Here is a 19,203-nt window from a genome sequence, read left to right on the forward strand (position 1 = left end):
CTCTACGATTCTATGATTCTTTCCTCACAATACTAAACAGCCGTTGTAGTGACCAGTACATTACGCCCAGCTCATGCTTCTGCTAAATGTGGTATAGGTGCACTGTGGACATGTAGCATTGCACAAAATATGCAATGTAAGGCACAATGTTAATCTATGGGAATCATGAATTTGGTGTGCACATGCTGCGGAAAAATACGTGCGGATTTGCAGTGTTTTATTTTCCACAGCATGTCAATTCTTTTTGCAAATCTGCAAAACCGTAGGTTTAAAAAGACTTGGTTTTGCTGCGGAGGTGCGTGTGAGAAACTGCAAATCGGGAGGAGGAAGTGTGGGCGGAGACTGTGTGCGGTGAATATTTGCGTGTGTGTATGCGGGTCTGTATGTAGACAGGCATCAGCCGATGGGACTACTAGTCCCATCCGGCTATGTCTGCTACAGTGAAAGCATTAGCCAAAGATGGGACAGTAGTAGTACCATCAACTGGCTGCTGTGTTCAAGTGTAAAAAAAAACAAAAAACCAACAGTAATACTCTCTATTCTGATGAAATCCATTTAATAACGATTGTCCCACGACGATCTACCCTATACAGCTGTCATATCGGCAGATGTGACCGCTCTCCAGGGTCCTATGGTGATACAATGACAGCAGGCATCCTCCCGCAGTGGATCACTCCGCCGTCAGAGATCACTGGAGCTCATGTTGCCACATGCGGCACCACTGGGTGGAAAAAATTCTCACACAGCATTGCTGTCAATTGAGCATGAAATCCAGTGAACTCTCAGTGATAACACTGCAGGAGTCATTATTTCCTGTCAGTGTGTCACTGGAGGCCCTGTAGAGCGGTCACATCTCCTGATGTGACAGCTCTATCGGGGAGATCATCGTGGCACACTCGTTATTAAAAGGACTACGTCGGAACAGGGAGTTTGCTGTTTAAATTTTTATTTTTTTTAACAGGTGATGTAGGACGTCGCAGGAATTAGGAGTATAATAAAGATGGGAAACTGTGTTTAGTGTTTTATTTAATTAAAATACTGTGCTAATTTAACCCCTTAACAACTATAGGATTAGTAATGGATAGGTATCTTATTGACCCTCTCCATCACTAAGCCGGGCTTGATGTCGCCTTACAATACAAAGGTGATATCAACCCCCCAACTATTACTCCATATGCCACCTCGAGATGCGCCATTTCTGGGGCAGCTGAGAGCTTGTGTTTGTAGCCAGGGGGGTCCAATGTCCATCGCCCCTTCCTAGGCTATTAATATCAGCCCGCAGCTGTCTGCATAGCCTTTTCTGTCTATAAATTATAGGGGGACCTCACGTCATTTTTTGACGGGTCCACATATTTTAATAGCAGTAAAGGCTAATTATACAGCTGTGAGCTTATATTAATAGCCTGGGAAATTCCATGGGTATTACCCTCTTCCCAGGCTATAAACATCTGCCCCCAGTTTCTGGCATTCCCTCTCTGGACTGGAAAATTGCACGGAAGCCCATGCAATTTTTTTTCCATTTTTTTTTTTTAATTAAGCAGATATTGCGTTTAAGGCCCGGGGTCACAATTGTGATAAACTCGCGCCTCAGCACCCGGCACTATAGATAGATAATCTATCAATAGATATATAAAGAGATAGAATATAGATATATAAATATTCACTTATATTTGTTTTGTGTCGTTAAATATATGTGAACATGGACATTTGATGATATTATGGTCTTCAATGAAGTATGTAAAAGAAGGGGTTGGACAAAGAAATTACATCACAATTCTTTTTCTTTTTTTTTGTTAAATAACAAATCTTTATTTAGCTTACAAAAAATACATACAAATCCGCTTGAAAAAAACGCTTGAAAATCCTCATCAGGACAGCGTAGAATTTTACCTGTGTTTTCTGCCAAGAGAGGAAGAATCTGCACAGAAAATTCCACAGGCAAAGCCGCAAAGTGTGCACATACCCTTAAGGATCCATTCACTATAACGTACGCCCAGTTTTAGGTCGGGGTCACACTTGCAACTGCAATGCGAGAAAGTCGAGTGAGTCTCTCACCTAAAGGCCTCATACCCACTGGCGATAAAATTGGACGATTGCAATCCGATTTTTAATCGGATTGCACTCTGACCCATGCTAGTGAATGGGTGACATCTCACTTGCGATTTTTGTTATCAGCCAAAATCGGTCTGAGAAAAAAATCGCAGCATGCTGTATCCTGTATGGGGAGAAGTGAGAGATTACACCAGCAGCCATGTATCCTATATGGGGAGAAGTGAGAGATTACACCAGCAGCCATGTATCCTGTATGGGGAGAAGCGAGAGATTACACCGGCAGCCATGTATCCTGTATGGGGAGAAGTGAGACATTACGCCGGCAGCCATGTATCCTGTATGGGGAGAAGTGAGAGATTACGCCGGCAGCCATGTATCCTGTATGGGGAGAAGTGAGAGATTACGCCGGCAGCCATGTATCCTGTATGGGGAGAAGTGAGAGATTACGCCGGCAGCCATGTATCCTGTATGGGGAGGAGTGAGAGATTACGCCGGCAGCCATGTATCCTGTATGGGGAGGAGTGTGAGATTACGTCGGCAGCCATGTATCCTGTATGGGGAGAAGTGAGAGATTACACCGGCAGCCATGTATCCTGTATGGGGAGAAGTGAGAGATTACACCGGCAGCCATGTATCCTGCATGGGGAGAAGTGAGAGATTACACCGGCAGCCATGTATCCTGCATGGGGAGAAGTGAGAGATTACACCGGCAGCCATGTATCCTGTATGGGGGGAAGTGAGAGATTACACCGGCAGCCATGTATCCTGTATGGGGAGAAGTGAGAGATTACACCGGCAGCCATGTATCCTGTATGGGGAGGAGTGAGAGATTACACCGGCAGCCATGTATCCTGTATGGGGAGAAGTGAGAGATTACACCGGCAGCCATGTACCCTGTATGGGGAGAAGTGAGAGATTACACCGGCAGCCATGTATCCTGTATGGGGAGAAGTGAGAGATTACACCGGCAGCCATGTATCCTGTATGGGGAGAAGTGAGAGATTACACCGGCAGCCATGTATCCTGTATGGGGAGGAGTGAGAGATTACACCGGCAGCCATGTATCCTGTATGGGGAGGAGTGAGAGATTACACCGGCAGCCATGTATCCTGTATGGGGAGAAGTGAGAGATTACACTGGCAGCCATGTATCCTGTATGGGAAGGAGTGAGAGATTACACACGGCAGCCATGTATCCTGTATGGGGAGAAGTGAGAGATTACACCGGCAGCCATGTATCCTGTATGGGGAGAAGTGAGACATTACACCGGCAGCCATGTATCCTGTATGGGGGGAAGTGAGAGATTACACCGGCAGCCATGTATCCTGTATGGGGAGAAGTGAGAGATTACACCGGCAGCCATGTATCCTGTATGGGGAGAAGTGAGAGATTACACACGGCAGCCATGTATCCTGTATGGGGAGAAGTGAGAGATTACACCGGCAGCCATGTATCCTGTATGGGGAGAAGTGAGAGATTACACCGGCAGCCATGTATCCTGTAAGGGGAGAAGTGAGAGATTACACACGGCAGCCATGTATCCTGTATGGGGAGAAGTGAGAGATTACTCCGGCAGCCATGTATCCTGTACGGGGAGGAGTGAGAGATTACTCCGGCAGCCATGTATCCTGTACGGGGAGAAGTGAGAGATTACACCGGCAACCATGTATCCTGTATGGGGAGAAGTGAGAGATTACTCCGGCAGCCATGTATCCTGTATGGGGAGAAGTGAGACATTACACCGGCAGCCATGTATCCTGTATGGGGAGAAGTGAGACATTACACCGGCAGCCATGTATCCTGTATGGGGAGAAGTGAGAGATTACGCCGGCAGCCATGTATCCTGTATGGGGAGAAGTGAGAGATTACGCCGGCAGCCATGTATCCTTGTTTTTATCCAATAAATTTTTATTGAAATTTTCAAAGACAGAAATGATCTTACAGAAAGAAAACCAAAGATCATAATATAGACAGACAAAAATGCAAACAATAACAATTAACAATATCAGACAATGAGACCGTAGGAAAAGGAAGGGAGGGGGGGGGGATTCGGTAAGACTCAAGAAATCCTAATCCGATCCGATGTATAGACTAAGTACTAAACTTTATGGGAGATGCCAAGGGGTGGGAAACCCAACCCGCCCAGTTCTTCATTACCCTGTCTCTGACCCCTGCATCTAGTGAAAGAAAGTACTCATGATGAAATGTTGAGTTAAGTCTGACCACCAACTCCGCGAGGGTAGGCGGGAGCGGGGCCTTCCATTTAGCAGCAAGGCTAATCCTAGCAGCCATCAATATATTCGAGACCAAGGGTACGAATTCTAGGGGAAGTGTTTCGATCCCAATATTTAGAACTGCCAGTTGAGGAGATAGAGGGAAATCAATACCCGTCACAGATTTAAGTAAGTTTGAGACAACTAACCAAAAGGGAGTCAAACTAGGACATTTCCACCACATGTGAGCCAAAGTACCTCTTCCTCCACACTGTCTCCAGCACAAAGGGGAGAAATTCTTTCCAAATTTAGATAATCGGGGGATAGTACCATCTAAGATGAATGTTTTTTAGTGTCTCAAGGTGGTTGATACATTTAGATGCCCGCTGTATTGCTTTTATTCCCGCTCTCCACTCTTCATCCGAGGCGTGAAAAGATAAATCCTCCTCCCAACGCGACATATAAGTTGGTCTTATAGGAAATAAAAGGTTATTACAAGCTTTATATATAGCAGATAAGCCCTTGTACTGGTGAGGGTTGGATAGGAGAAATTTTTGAAAAGAAGAGGGGCATACAGGTAATAAGGGGAAGGAGAGGCGGTGTATTGATGATAATAAATGTTTCACTTGGAAGTGTTGGAAAACCGTTTTCTCTATACCAGAGAAGTTCGAGCATAATTTGGAAAAGGACGAGAAGGTACCCTCCCACAACATATCTCCCAGTGAGTGGATACCAGCCTTCATCCAGGGAAGCAGATCAATATAGGGTATGTGAAAGGACAGGGCCTTGATATTTATCAGGCTCGGCGGCAGTGAGATCCAATCTCCCACCACTCGTCTCCAACCTACAAGGGTGGCCTGCATTGTAATTAGCGGAGGGGAATAAGGCGTCGGCCGGAGCGATTCTGCCTCTAGTAGGCACCGTAATGAGGACCCTTCGACAAAGCTCGATTCTATCTGAATCCAGCCCAAATTCTCAAGCGGGGTTGACCACCACTTTTTCACCGCTTCTAAAACAGCAGCCTTATAATACCCGGCTATGTAGGGAACTCCCATGCCACCTTCCATATATGGAAGATACATAATTTTACCCGCTACTCTAGGTTTTTTATTAGCCCAGATATATCGGTTAGTAATATTTTGGAGTTTAGTGAGGAATTTGGAAGGAATTACAATAGGGAGGGAACTAAAATAATAAAGAATTTTAGGGAGAAGAAACATTTTAAAGGCTTGGACTCGGGCTATCCACGAAAAACCATGTAAAGGGTGTCTAGAGATTTCGGAATTTAGAGCTGAGACCAAGTTTCCCATGTTAGTTGAGGCGATATATTTTGAGCGGGTAAGGGTTATACCTAAGTATGGAATTCCGTCATCCCGCCATGTAAAGGGGAGTTCTGTTTTCAATCTCTCTTGAAGCGGCGAAGGGACTGCTATGGGAAAAATAAGAGACTTAGTCGCATTAAGTTTATAAAAGGAAATTGCTGAGAATAAGGACAGAGAAGTCATAACAGCCGGTAAAGATTTATGCAAGTCAGTACAAGTGATAATAATGTCATCTGCATATAAGCCAATCAAATGGTGGTGTGAACCTATATGATAACCTGAAATATTTTTGTTAGATCTTATGGACTCAGCCAGGGGTTCTATAGCCAAAGAAAATATAATCGGTGACAGGGGGCAACCCTGACGGGTTCCGTTAGTGATCTGGAAGGGGGAGGACAAAAAACCTGAAGATAGCACCCTAGCATTAGGGTTAGAGTATAACGACAGAATAGCCGACAATATTGGGCCATCAAAACCGAACTTTTTAAGGACAGAGCTAAGGTATCCCCAATGTACCCTGTCAAAAGCCTCTGCGTCCAATGAGAGAAGCACACCGGGGACACCCATCTTTTCAGCCACATCAATAACGTCAATCATACGTCTAGTGCCATCTCCAGCCCTCCTACCGGCCACAAAACCCACCTGGTCTGGATGAACCAGGGACGGGGTAATTACATTCAATCTAGATGCCAATAATTTAGAAAAAATTTTTACATCACAGTTCAGTAATGAGATAGGACGATAATTTCCCGGGTCCTCTGTAGATTTACCTGGCTTGGGTATAGTGACAATGGTAGCCTGAAGGGAGATAGCAGAGACCGACCCAGACCTTTGCCACGAGGAGAAAGTACGGAGGAGGTATGGGGCAAGAACAGAAGAAAAACGTCTATAATAATCGTTAGGAAGTCCATCTGGACCTGGGGCGGAATGAAGTTTAGTAGTTTTTATAACCTGCTTTATTTCAGATAAAGAGAAAGGAGAGTTAAGGGCCTCAAGTTGGGTCTGCGACAATTTTGGGAGAGAGATGGAATCTAGATAGGTTTGGATATCTGTCTGTGATGGAAGCGGGGTATTCACATCTCCCTCTGTTATATAATTTAGAATAAAATTGTGCAAATACCTCAGCTATAGCGATGGGGTTACGTATAAGGGTTCCGGAATGATCTCGCAAGGCCTCAATATGAGCCAACCTTTCCCTCTTTTTGATACGTTTAGCAAGTAATGAACCCGCTCTGTCCCCCATTGCATAAAAAGTTTTCATTTTCCTCAAATACTTCTCATGCTGATCTAATAGAAAGGACCTGAGTTGTGAACGGGTTAAGGCCAGTTGTTTAGAGACCAAAGGGGACGGGTTAAGCTTGTTAATGCATTCCAACCGTTGCAAATCAGCCACTAAGGTCGCTCTAGTGTGCTCGCGCTCTCTTTTAAGTTGGGATGCTCTTTGTATAAAAAGGCCTCTAACAAAAGCCTTGTGGGCTTCCCATATAGTTTAATCAGAAACTGACTGATTATCATTGATGGAGAAGTATTCCGCCAGCTGCGCCTCCACATCCGTCCCCACCTCCTGCCTAGTTAAAAGAGCAGGATTTAGTTTCCATTGCCAGGGAGTCCGTGGCCGAAACCCCACAGATATTTCCAAACTGACAGGAGCATAGTCTGACCAGGAGATTGTTCCCACCTCCGCCGAAACACATGCCGGGAGAGTTCCGCTGTCAACTAGGAAGTAGTCAATTCTGGAGTAGGAGCTGTGTCTATGGCAAAAGAAAGAAAAATCCCTCTCTGTAGCATGTAAGTATCTCCAGACATCATGTAAATGTTTTTCCAAACAGAGAGAGCTCAGTTCACCTCGACCCACTTTTGAGCGCGGTGAACAGTCTAAAGCCCTTGAAGGGACAACATTAAAGTCACCACATATAATAACTCCGCCTCTAGCCTCCACCTCCACAACTTTTAACAATTCTCTCATAAATTTCACAGGGGAGAGGTTAGGGGCATACACATTAACAATAGAATATGCTGAACCATCTATAACACAATTCAGAATAATAAATCTCCCTCCCGGGTCCGCAATCTCATTGAGGAGTTGAAAAGGAGTATCCTTTTTAACAAAGATACAGACACCAGCTTTTTTTGAAGTATTATTGGCAAAGAAGGCCGTGGGATACATGAGACTACGGACCCGGTGGTTGTCCCCTTCAAGCATATGGGACTCCTGTATACACTATACATCTGCTTTATTTCGGCGAGCCTCCTCCCACAACATAGAGCGTTTAAACGGCGAGTTAAGCCCCCTGACATTTAAAGAAACAAGTTTCACTGTCATGTGTAAAAAAGGTTTCGAAACTGTGGAGAACACGTCTCACCAGACACACCCAGGGACGACAAAAAGGGATACACTTCAAAATGAGGGAAACAAGTAAACAGACAATAAAAAGAACATCTATGTAAACGTAACAGGCAGTATGAATACTGCAATGGGGCAGATAAACAGCATCAGGAGAGGGAAAAAAGGGAAAACCAGGTCCCTTTGAATACACCATTCTCCCACGCTGCATCAGGGAAAGAAAAGCCATCTGCAGACAGAGGCCACAAGAAGAATTTAAGGCTGTGTGCCACCTAGAGTAGTTTTAGGAAGGTCAACCTGCCGTCTCCCAGTCCGCTCTTACTCTTCTCGAAGGCTGTACTTGGCCAGGTTGTGGACTACCCCTCTTTGGGGAGACCAGTAGGTTCCAATCACGAAGCGCTTGTTCCAGCTTTTTAGGTGAGTGAAAAACGTATCTTGTCTCCATATGCACAAATCGGATCTTCACCGGAAAACCCCAGTTATAAGGAATGCTATTTTCTCTTAACACCTTACACAGGGGCGCAAACTCTCTTCTTCTGGCTAAGGTCCCTGCCGAGAGATCCGGAAAAACAGCAATTTTTGAAAAGGGCTCCGGAAGGGTTCTCTGATCTCTCATTGCATGCATGAAATCTTCCTTTACCCTAAAAGAGTGGAGACAGGCAAGCACATCCCTGGGAAGAGATTGATTAATGTGGGAGGGTTTGGGCACCCGGTGAATCCTTTCTATTCCCAGGGGCCTGGATTGAGCATCAGGGAGAACCTCTTTGAGAAAGGCCGTAAAGTGATCAGACAGATCAGCCTCTGTAACAGTCTCAGGAATACCACGAAGTCTTATGTTACATCTGCGGGATCTGTCCTCCAAATCCCATAGTTTAAGTTGCTGGGTCGAAAAACGTTCCTCTAGGGCAGAGTAATCATCAGCCAGGACATTATGAGCAGTCGCATATTCCATTTTCTGCTCAATATGGTCTGTGCAGTCACCCAGGGAAACAATGTCTTGCCTAAGCTCCCCAATCATACCTTTCATATCGTCATGGAGAGCCTTCCTGAGGGAGGACAAGAGGCGCTGCATTGTGGCCTGGGTAAGAGGAATATCTTCTGTTTCCATCGCCACTGTCTCTGATGTCCCTAAAGGAGGGATGGGAGGATGCAGAGCCTGAGTGAGATGCCGGTGCCATCTTGGATTGCTGCAGCCCTTCCCTGCTGTAGAAATCTGTAAGCTTTGCCGGGTTACTGCGCAGTTTCGGGGGTCCTCGCGGCATGCTATGTGCTCCCTGGGTACTCTAGTAGACAAAGGTGACAAAATCAGCCTGTTTGAGCCGCTTGAAGCCGAGTGGTAGCTCGTGTCTGCAGGAGCTCCCTGACTATGCAGCCTGCACCATGAGCTTCCAGGCCACGCCCCGGCAGCCATGTATCCTGTATGGGGAGGAGTGAGAGATTACACCGGCAGCCATGTATCCTGTATGGGGAGAAGTGTGAGATTACATCGGCAGCCATGTATCCTGTATGGGGAGAAGTGAGAGATTACACCGGCAGCCATGTATCCTGCATGGGGAGAAGTGAGAGATTACACCGGCAGCCATGTATCCTGCATGGGGAGAAGTGAGAGATTACACCGGCAGCCATGTATCCTGTATGGGGAGAAGTGAGAGATTACACCGGCAGCCATGTATTCTGTATGGGGAGGAGTGAGAGATTACACCGGCAGCCATGTATCCTGTATGGGGAGAAGTGAGAGATTACACCGGCAGCCATGTACCCTGTATGGGGAGAAGTGAGAGATTACACCGGCAGCCATGTATCCTGTATGGGGAGAAGTGAGAGATTACTCCGGCAGCCATGTATCCTGTATGGGGAGAAGTGAGAGATTACACCGGCAGCCATGTATCCTGTATGGGGAGAAGTGAGAGATTACACCGGCAGCCATGTACCCTGTATGGGGAGAAGTGAGAGATTACACCGGCAGCCATGTATCCTGTATGGGGAGAAGTGAGAGATTACTCCGGCAGCCATGTATCCTGTATGGGGAGAAGTGAGAGATTACACCGGCAGCCATGTATCCTGTATGGGGAGAAGTGAGAGATTACATCGGCAGCCATGTATCCTGTATGGGGAGAAGTGAGAGATTACTCCGGCAGCCATGTATCCTGTATGGGGAGAAGTGAGAGATTACACCGGCAGCCATGTATCCTGTATGGGGAGAAGTGAGACATTACACCGGCAGCCATGTATCCTGTATGGGGAGAAGTGAGACATTACACCGGCAGCCATGTATCCTGTATGGGGAGAAGTGAGAGATTACACCGACAGCCATGTATCCTGTATGGGGAGAAGTGAGAGATTACACCGGCAGCCATGTATCCTGTATGGGGAGAAGTGAGAGATTACACCGGCAGCCATGTATCCTGTATGGGGAGAAGTGAGAGATTACACCGGCAGCCATGTATCCTGTATGGGGAGAAGTGAGAGATTACACCGGCAGCCATGTATCCTGTATGGGGAGAAGTGAGAGATCACACCGGCAGCCATGCATCCTGTATGGGGAGAAGTGAGACATTACACCGGCAGCCATGTATCCTGTATGGGGGGAAGTGAGAGATTACACCGGCAGCCATGTATCCTGTATGGGGAGGAGTGAGAGATTACACCGGCAGCCATGTATCCTGTATGGGGAGGAGTGAGAGATTACACCGGCAGCCATGTATCCTGTATGGGGAGTAGTGAGAGATTACACCGGCAGCCATGTATCCTGTATGGGGAGAAGTGAGATTACTCCGGCAGCCATGTATCCTGTATGGGGAGAAGTGAGAGATTACACCGGCAGCCATGTATCCTGTATGGGGAGAAGTGAGAGATTACACCGGCAGCCATGTATCCTGTATGGGGAGGAGTGAGAGATTACACCGGCAGCCATGTATCCTGTATGGGGAGAAGTGAGAGATTACACCGGCAGCCATTTATCCTGTATGGGGAGGAGTGAGAGATTACACCGGCAGCCATGTATCCTGTATGGGGAGAAGTGAGACATTACACCGGCAGCCATGTATCCTGTATGGGGAGGAGTGAGAGATTACACCGGCAGCCATGTATCCTGTATGGGGAGAAGTGAGAGATTACTCCGGCAGCCATGTATCCTGTATGGGGAGAAGTGAGAGATTACACCGGCAGCCATGTATCCTGTATGGGGAGAAGTGAGACATTACACCGGCAGCCATGTATCCTGTATGGGGAGGAGTGAGAGATTACACTGGCAGCCATGTATCCTGTATGGGGAGAAGCGAGAGATTACTCCGGCAGCCATGTATCCTGTATGGGGAGAAGTGAGAGATTACACCGGCAGCCATGTATCCTGTATGGGGAGAAGTGAGAGATTACACCGGCAGCCATGTATCCTGTATGGGGAGAAGTGAGAGATTACTCCGGCAGCCATGTATCCTGTATGGGGAGAAGTGAGAGATTACACCGGCAGCCATGTATCCTGTATGGGGAGAAGTGAGACATTACACCGGCAGCCATGTATCCTGTATGGGGAGAAGTGAGACATTACACCGGCAGCCATGTATCCTGTATGGGGAGAAGTGAGAGATTACACCGGCAGCCATGTATCCTGTATGGGGAGAAGTGAGAGATTACACCGACAGCCATGTATCCTGTATGGGGAGAAGTGAGAGATTACACCGGCAGCCATGTATCCTGTATGGGGAGAAGTGAGAGATTACACCGGCAGCCATGTATCCTGTATGGGGAGAAGTGAGAGATTACACCGGCAGCCATGTATCATGTATGGGGAGAAGTGAGAGATTACACCGGCAGCCATGTATCCTGTATGGGGAGAAGTGAGAGATTACACCGGCAGCCATGTATCCTGTATGGGGAGAAGTGAGAGATCACACCGGCAGCCATGCATCCTGTATGGGGAGAAGTGAGACATTACACCGGCAGCCATGTATCCTGTATGGGGGGAAGTGAGAGATTACACCGGCAGCCATGTATCCTGTATGGGGAGGAGTGAGAGATTACACCGGCAGCCATGTATCCTGTATGGGGAGAAGTGAGAGATTACTCCGGCAGCCATGTATCCTGTATGGGGAGAAGTGAGAGATTACACCGGCAGCCATGTATCCTGTATGGGGAGAAGTGAGAGATCACACCGGCAGCCATGCATCCTGTATGGGGAGAAGTGAGACATTACACCGGCAGCCATGTATCCTGTATGGGGAGAAGTGAGAGATTACACCGGCAGCCATGTATCCTGTATGGGGAGAAGTGAGAGATTACACCGGCAGCCATGTATCCTGTATGGGGAGGAGTGTGAGATTACATCGGCAGCCATGTATCCTGTATGGGGAGAAGCGAGAGATTACACCGGCAGCCATGTATCCTGTATGGGGAGAAGCGAGAGATTACACCGGCAGCCATGTATCCTGTATGGGGAGAAGCGAGAGATTACACCGGCAGCCATGTATCCTGTATGGGGGGAAGCGAGAGATTACACCGGCAGCCATGTATCCTGTATGGGGAGAAGTGAGAGATTACTCCGGCAGCCATGTATCCTGTATGGGGAGAAGTGAGAGATTACACCGGCAGCCATGTATCCTGTATGGGGAGAAGTGAGAGATTACACCGGCAGCCATGTATCCTGTATGGGGAGTAGTGAGAGATTACACCGGCAGCCATGTATCCTGTATGGGGAGAAGTGAGAGATTACACCGGCAGCCATGTATCCTGTATGGGGAGAAGTGAGAGATTACACCGGCAGCCATGTATCCTGTATGGGGAGTAGTGAGAGATTACACCGGCAGCCATGTATCCTGTATGGGGAGAAGTGAGAGATTACACCGGCAGCCATGTATCCTGTATGGGGAGAAGTGAGAGATTACACCGGCAGCCATGTATCCTGTATGGGGAGAAGTGAGAGATTACACCGGCAGCCATGTATCCTGTATGGGGAGAAGTGAGAGATCACACCGGCAGCCATGCATCCTGTATGGGGAGAAGTGAGACATTACACCGGCAGCCATGCATCCTGTATGGGGAGTAGTGAGAGATCACACCGGCAGCCATGCATCCTGTATGGGGAGAAGTGAGACATTACACCGGCAGCCATGCATCCTGTATGGGGAGTAGTGAGAGATTACACCGGCAGCCATGTATCCTGTATGGGGAGGAGTGAGAGATTACACCGGCAGCCATGTATCCTGTATGGGGAGAAGTGAGAGATTACTCCGGCAGCCATGTATCCTGTATGGGGAGAAGTGAGAGATTACACCGGCAGCCATGTATCCTGTATGGGGAGAAGTGAGAGATCACACCGGCAGCCATGCATCCTGTATGGGGAGAAGTGAGACATTACACCGGCAGCCATGTATCCTGTATGGGGAGAAGTGTGAGATTACATCGGCAGCCATGTATCCTGTATGGGGAGAAGTGAGAGATTACACCGGCAGCCATGTATCCTGCATGGGGAGAAGTGAGAGATTACACCGGCAGCCATGTATCCTGCATGGGGAGAAGTGAGAGATTACACCGGCAGCCATGTATCCTGTATGGGGAGAAGTGAGAGATTACACCGGCAGCCATGTATCCTGTATGGGGGGAAGTGAGAGATTACACCGGCAGCCATGTATCCTGTATGGGGAGAAGTGAGAGATTACACCGGCAGCCATGTATCCTGTATGGGGAGGAGTGAGAGATTACACCGGCAGCCATGTATCCTGTATGGGGAGAAGTGAGAGATTACACCGGCAGCCATGTACCCTGTATGGGGAGAAGTGAGAGATTACACCGGCAGCCATGTACCCTGTATGGGGAGAAGTGAGAGATTACTCCGGCAGCCATGTATCCTGTATGGGGAGAAGTGAGAGATTACACCGGCAGCCATGTATCCTGTATGGGGAGAAGTGAGAGATTACACCGGCAGCCATGTACCCTGTATGGGGAGAAGTGAGAGATTACACCGGCAGCCATGTACCCTGTATGGGGAGAAGTGAGAGATTACTCCGGCAGCCATGTATCCTGTATGGGGAGAAGTGAGAGATTACACCGGCAGCCATGTATCCTGTATGGGGAGAAGTGAGAGATTACATCGGCAGCCATGTATCCTGTATGGGGAGAAGTGAGAGATTACTCCGGCAGCCATGTATCCTGTATGGGGAGAAGTGAGAGATTACACCGGCAGCCATGTATCCTGTATGGGGAGAAGTGAGAGATTACACCGGCAGCCATGTATCCTGTATGGGGAGAAGTGAGTCATTACACCGGCAGCCATGTATCCTGTATGGGGAGAAGTGAGACATTACACCGGCAGCCATGTATCCTGTATGGGGAGAAGTGAGAGATTACACCGACAGCCATGTATCCTGTATGGGGAGAAGTGAGAGATTACACCGGCAGCCATGTATCCTGTATGGGGAGAAGTGAGAGATTACACCGGCAGCCATGTATCCTGTATGGGGAGAAGTGAGAGATTACACCGGCAGCCATGTATCCTGTATGGGGAGAAGTGAGAGATTACACCGGCAGCCATGTATCCTGTATGGGGAGAAGTGAGAGATTACACCGGCAGCCATGTATCCTGTATGGGGAGAAGTGAGAGATCACACCGGCAGCCATGCATCCTGTATGGGGAGAAGTGAGACATTACACCGGCAGCCATGTATCCTGTATGGGGGGAAGTGAGAGATTACACCGGCAGCCATGTATCCTGTATGGGGAGAAGTGAGAGATTACACCGGCAGCCATGTATCCTGTATGGGGAGAAGTGAGAGATTACACCGGCAGCCATGTATCCTGTATGGGGAGTAGTGAGAGATTACACCGGCAGCCATGTATCCTGTACGGGGAGAAGTGAGAGATTACACCGGCAGCCATGTATCCTGTACGGGGAGAAGTGAGAGATTACACCGGCAGCCATGTATCCTGTATGGGGAGTAGTGAGAGATTACACCGGCAGCCATGTATCCTGTATGGGGAGAAGTGAGAGATTACACCGGCAGCCATGTATCCTGTATGGGGAGAAGTGAGAGATTACACACGGCAGCCATGTATCCTGTATGGGGAGAAGGAGAGATTACACCGGCAGCCATGTATCCTGTATGGGGAGAAGTGAGAGATTACTCCGGCAGCCATGTATCCTGTATGGGGAGAAGTGAGAGATTACACACGGCAGCCATGTATCCTGTATGGGGAGTAGTGAGAGATTACACACGGCAGCCATGTATCCTGTATGGGGAGAAGTGAGAGATTACACCGGCAGCCATGTATCCTGTATGGGGAGAAGTGAGAGATTACACCGGCAGCCATGCATCCTGTATGGGGAGAAGTGAGAGATTACACCGGCAGCCATGTATCCTGTATGGGGAGAAGTGAGAGATTACACCGGCAGCCATGTATCCTGTATGGGGAGAAGTGAGAGATTACACCGGCAGCCATGTATCCTGTATGGGGAGAAGTGAGAGATTACTCCGGCAGCCATGTATCCTGTATGGGGAGAAGTGAGAAATTACACCGGCAGCAGAACCACTGGGACTATCTGCACTGTGCGGAGCAATAACCGCCATATGTGCACGTGACCTCAGCCCATACACGGCCCTGCTCACCGCTCTAGCACACAGCTGCTCTGTCATACCCTGTGTGACCGCTGCACGGCGCCCTCCGACCAGTCAGGAGAGAACACTGCGTGACGTCACAAGTCAGCAGCGAGCAGGGAGCCTTCCCGGAGACAGGGGGCGTGGTTAGCCGCATATAAGCGCGCAGGCGCCTGAGGCGTGATCAGTCTCATTCCTTCCTGTTCGTGCTGACTCCGGTGAACGGCAGGTGCTTACCGGGTTGTCAGCTGTCCAGCAGGTGGCGCTAGCGCTTTCTTGGTACTGGCTGGTTTTATCTTTTGTGTTTCCCTGACAACATGGCTGAGACGATGGCGCAGCAGCAGGTTTGTGTTCTGTCCTATATACCGGTGTAGAGATGCTGAGGAGCTGCTGTTTGTCTCCACCCTGGGCTCTATAGACCCGTGACTGCTGGGCATGCATGGAGCCCTGTACACAGGGGTGGCTCTCCGTGCAGCTCATGGTCAGAGCTGTGTCTGGGCTCCTGTGTAGTCACCGTGGGAGGCCACTCATGAGCAGGAGAGCCCCTGGGTGCCAGCTGCCAGTGCCTGGCCCTATGCTGTGTGGGACCTGTCCTGTGAGGACTCTGTACCTGGGGATAATGGCAGGCCACAGCTGTCCTCTCTGAAGTGAGTGCAGACTCCTTCCCTTCTGGAGCCAGATCTGAGCCGTCACCGTGCTGTGGAGCGCAGCGTAAAGTGTAGTCGTTAGCGCCCGGCCCTGTAGTCCCCTGTTTATGGTCCTCAATATGGGGTTTTTGATCTTTAAATCCAAACACACTTTTGTTTTGTACCAATCCTTGGATGTGTTGGGTTAAAGCCACCAGATCTAAGGAGTGTGCTATCTGCATGCCTCTGCCTGGAGAGAGGCCTATATAATGTGCCCAGTCCTAATGGGCGTCTAAAGCTTGTCTGGTGGCTTGCCCTTGCCAACACGGGGGTATGATCTGGTGTGCATAAGGCTTGCCAATAGGAGGTGTAAGCTAGCCTAGTCAATGATTCCTATCCATAGACTGGCAGTGGTTCACGTCTGACTCTCGCTCAGTGCCTATCTAACTGCATGTCTTGGCCACTACGTTGTCCATAAACAACTGTAAATGGACGACATTCCTGGCCGTGCACTCCCTGTCTATCGGATGTGCTGCCGATGTGTTTAAATGGACCTTCCTATGTCCTTGTCTGGCTCTGATACCAGAGCTGCCAGTCAAGGGTGGTGATTAACAAAAACAGGTGGGAGGGGAGGTGTACCATATTTAAATTATTAGCTCCACCATGAAGCACCGAGCACGAGGACTTCATTTTAAGTGTTCCTGTTCTGAGTCGCTTTAAAGGGAATCTGTTGGGTACTAATTAAAAACCACAAGTTAATTGTACTCTAAAGCTGCTGCTGGGAGCAAAGCGTGTATTCCAGCTTTAGCTCTCGGTTATGGCGGCTTTGGCGTCAGTCACTGCTCAGCACATGGCCTGTGGTCAGTCACTGACAGCTTCGCACTGTAGAGCCAGCGGTCGCTCTGTACTGGGGAATGGTTACAGCCACCATTTGCTATGTACGGAGTGACTGACTGAAAGCCAAAGGCTGCCAGGAGGAATTAATCTCTGCCTGGCTGTCAGTGCGGCAGCCGCACAGCTCTAGTACTCTATTAAACTGCAGGTTAATAAACAGTTGAAACATGACATGCTCTCTTCAACCCCTTCATGACCTCTGACTTACCCAGATGTCTTGGTTAGGAAGGGGTTCCCAATCTTAACCCCTTAATGACCGTCAATACGTCTTTTTACTGACCTGAGATATAAGAGACTAGCATCCCCATACAGGTGACAATCCAGCAGCTGTCGGCTGTACACTATAGCTGACAACTTGCTGCATCAGCCACGATCAGTGTTGTACCGTCCATATCTGTTTAACCCCTTGGATGCTGCTTCCAATACTGACTACTTCATATAAATGTTTAAGAGAGTCCCTCTTTATCCCTATTGGCACCCTGAGATCATGATTGTGTGGTCCTGATGTTTGTCATGGAAATTCACTAGCACATAGCGGCCTTAGTGTCTGCTGGCTATAGTAACATTTTCAAAAGTCAGTGACAATTAGGTGGTGAAAATCAACTTTTTCATTCCTATCATGCCACTTTGTATTAATTCCTGAAAAGCACCTGAAGGGTTAATAAACTGTCTGATAACAGTTTTCAGTATGTCACGAGGTGTCTTTAAAATGGTGTAACTTTGGGGTGGTTTATATATATATATATATATATATATATATATATATATATATATATATATATATATATCTCTATCCCCTAAAGTCACTTCAAACCTGGATAGGTCCCTAAAAAATTTTCTAAATTTCCATGAAACAATGTAAAATTGATGCTACATTTTTAAAGCTCCTAAAATGCTAACAAAAGTACAATTTTACAAATGGTGCTGATGTAGAGCAGACATGTGGGAAATGTTATTTATTAATTTTTTTGCTAGGACTATCTGAATTAAAGAGAATCATTCAAAGTTTGAAAATTGCTATTTACACTGTTAAATGTCTGATATTTTTTTATAAATAAACACAAACATATCAACCTAAATTTACCATTTTCATAAAGTATAATGTGTCATGAAGAAAAGTCTCAATCACTGGAATTTGTTGAAGTGTCCCAGAGTTACTACCACATATAGTGACACTGGTCAGATTTTTAAAATTTGGCTCAGTCGCTAAGCAGTTAAACTTAAGGGTACATTATTGCAATTGTGTAGGACACAGGAGCTGGGATCACTCTATCACCACCAGGAGCTGGCTTAGGTTAAAGTGGAGATCTGGCTGTCACTGCCAGGAGCAGTGCCTGCACTGCCCTGGGCATAATCCCATGACTATCGGTTGCAGCATTTACAAGGCTGGGAGGGGGCTACCTTTGACATCTCAAGAGTCCACTCTTATGTCTACTCCCGGGTCACCCAGCTACTGCAAGCCTGTTAGACCATGCTCTGAGTAAGGTGTAAGAGGCTTCTGTCAGTGCAGCACATGCATGTACAATTCAATATACCAGCAATCGGAGTACAAAAGTTAGTCCCATAAAGGTAGAAGCAAAAGTTGAGATACAAAATAAGATGACAAAGCCACATGGTATTGCCATGTCCAGAACAACCCAATGTATAACTGTCACACTAGTTAACCCCTTCTGCAAAAGCCGTCAAGGGAATCTATCACCCTATTTTTCACCTATCAGCTTCTGGCACTGCCATCAGGGGCTTATCTACAGCATTGTGCTGTAGATAAGCCCCCGATGTAACCTGAAAGAAGAAAAACGAGTTAGATTATACTCACCGGGAGGCGGTCCAGAGGGCGTCGCAGTCTGGTCCAGCGCCTCCCATCTTCTAACAGTGACATCCTCTTCTTTGCTTCCCATCGCGGCTCCTGCACAGGTGCACTGCTCTGGCCTGTTGAGGGGAGAGTCCTGCAGTGCGCAGGACCTCTCTGACCTTTCCTGGTGCCTGCATGCTGCAGTACTCTGCCCTCAACAGGGCAGAGCAGTGCGCCAGAGCAGTGAAGGGAAGTAAAGAATGTCACCGCTAGAAGATGGGAGGTGCCAGACTGGACTGTGACACCCATCGGAACTGACCCGGACCACCCCTGAGTGAGTATAATAGAACTCGTTTTTCTTCCAGGTTACGTCG

At 47.9% G+C, this 19,203-nt stretch overlaps 1 protein-coding gene across 2 annotated transcripts in view; it reads left to right on the forward strand.

Annotated features, from left to right (window-relative positions):
* Positions 1–19,203, forward strand: part of LOC141047585 (perilipin-2-like) — a 75,406-nt gene that overhangs the window by 24,947 nt on the left and 31,256 nt on the right. The window contains exon 1 of one of the 2 annotated variants that reach the window (XM_073542731.1): positions 15,695–15,861. The exons of the other annotated variant lie outside the window; for it this stretch is intronic. Within the exon in view, the coding sequence (XP_073398832.1) occupies positions 15,835–15,861 (27 nt within the window). The 5' untranslated portion in view covers positions 15,695–15,834. Of the gene's footprint in view, positions 1–15,694; positions 15,862–19,203 lie in introns of those variants that run through there. 2 annotated transcript variants of the gene reach the window in all.

The sequence above is a fragment of the Dendrobates tinctorius genome, unplaced genomic scaffold (assembly GCF_039654945.1).
Source record: "Dendrobates tinctorius isolate UK_male_01 unplaced genomic scaffold, ASM3965494v1 ptg000128l, whole genome shotgun sequence".
Classification (NCBI taxonomy): domain Eukaryota; kingdom Metazoa; phylum Chordata; class Amphibia; order Anura; family Dendrobatidae; genus Dendrobates; species Dendrobates tinctorius.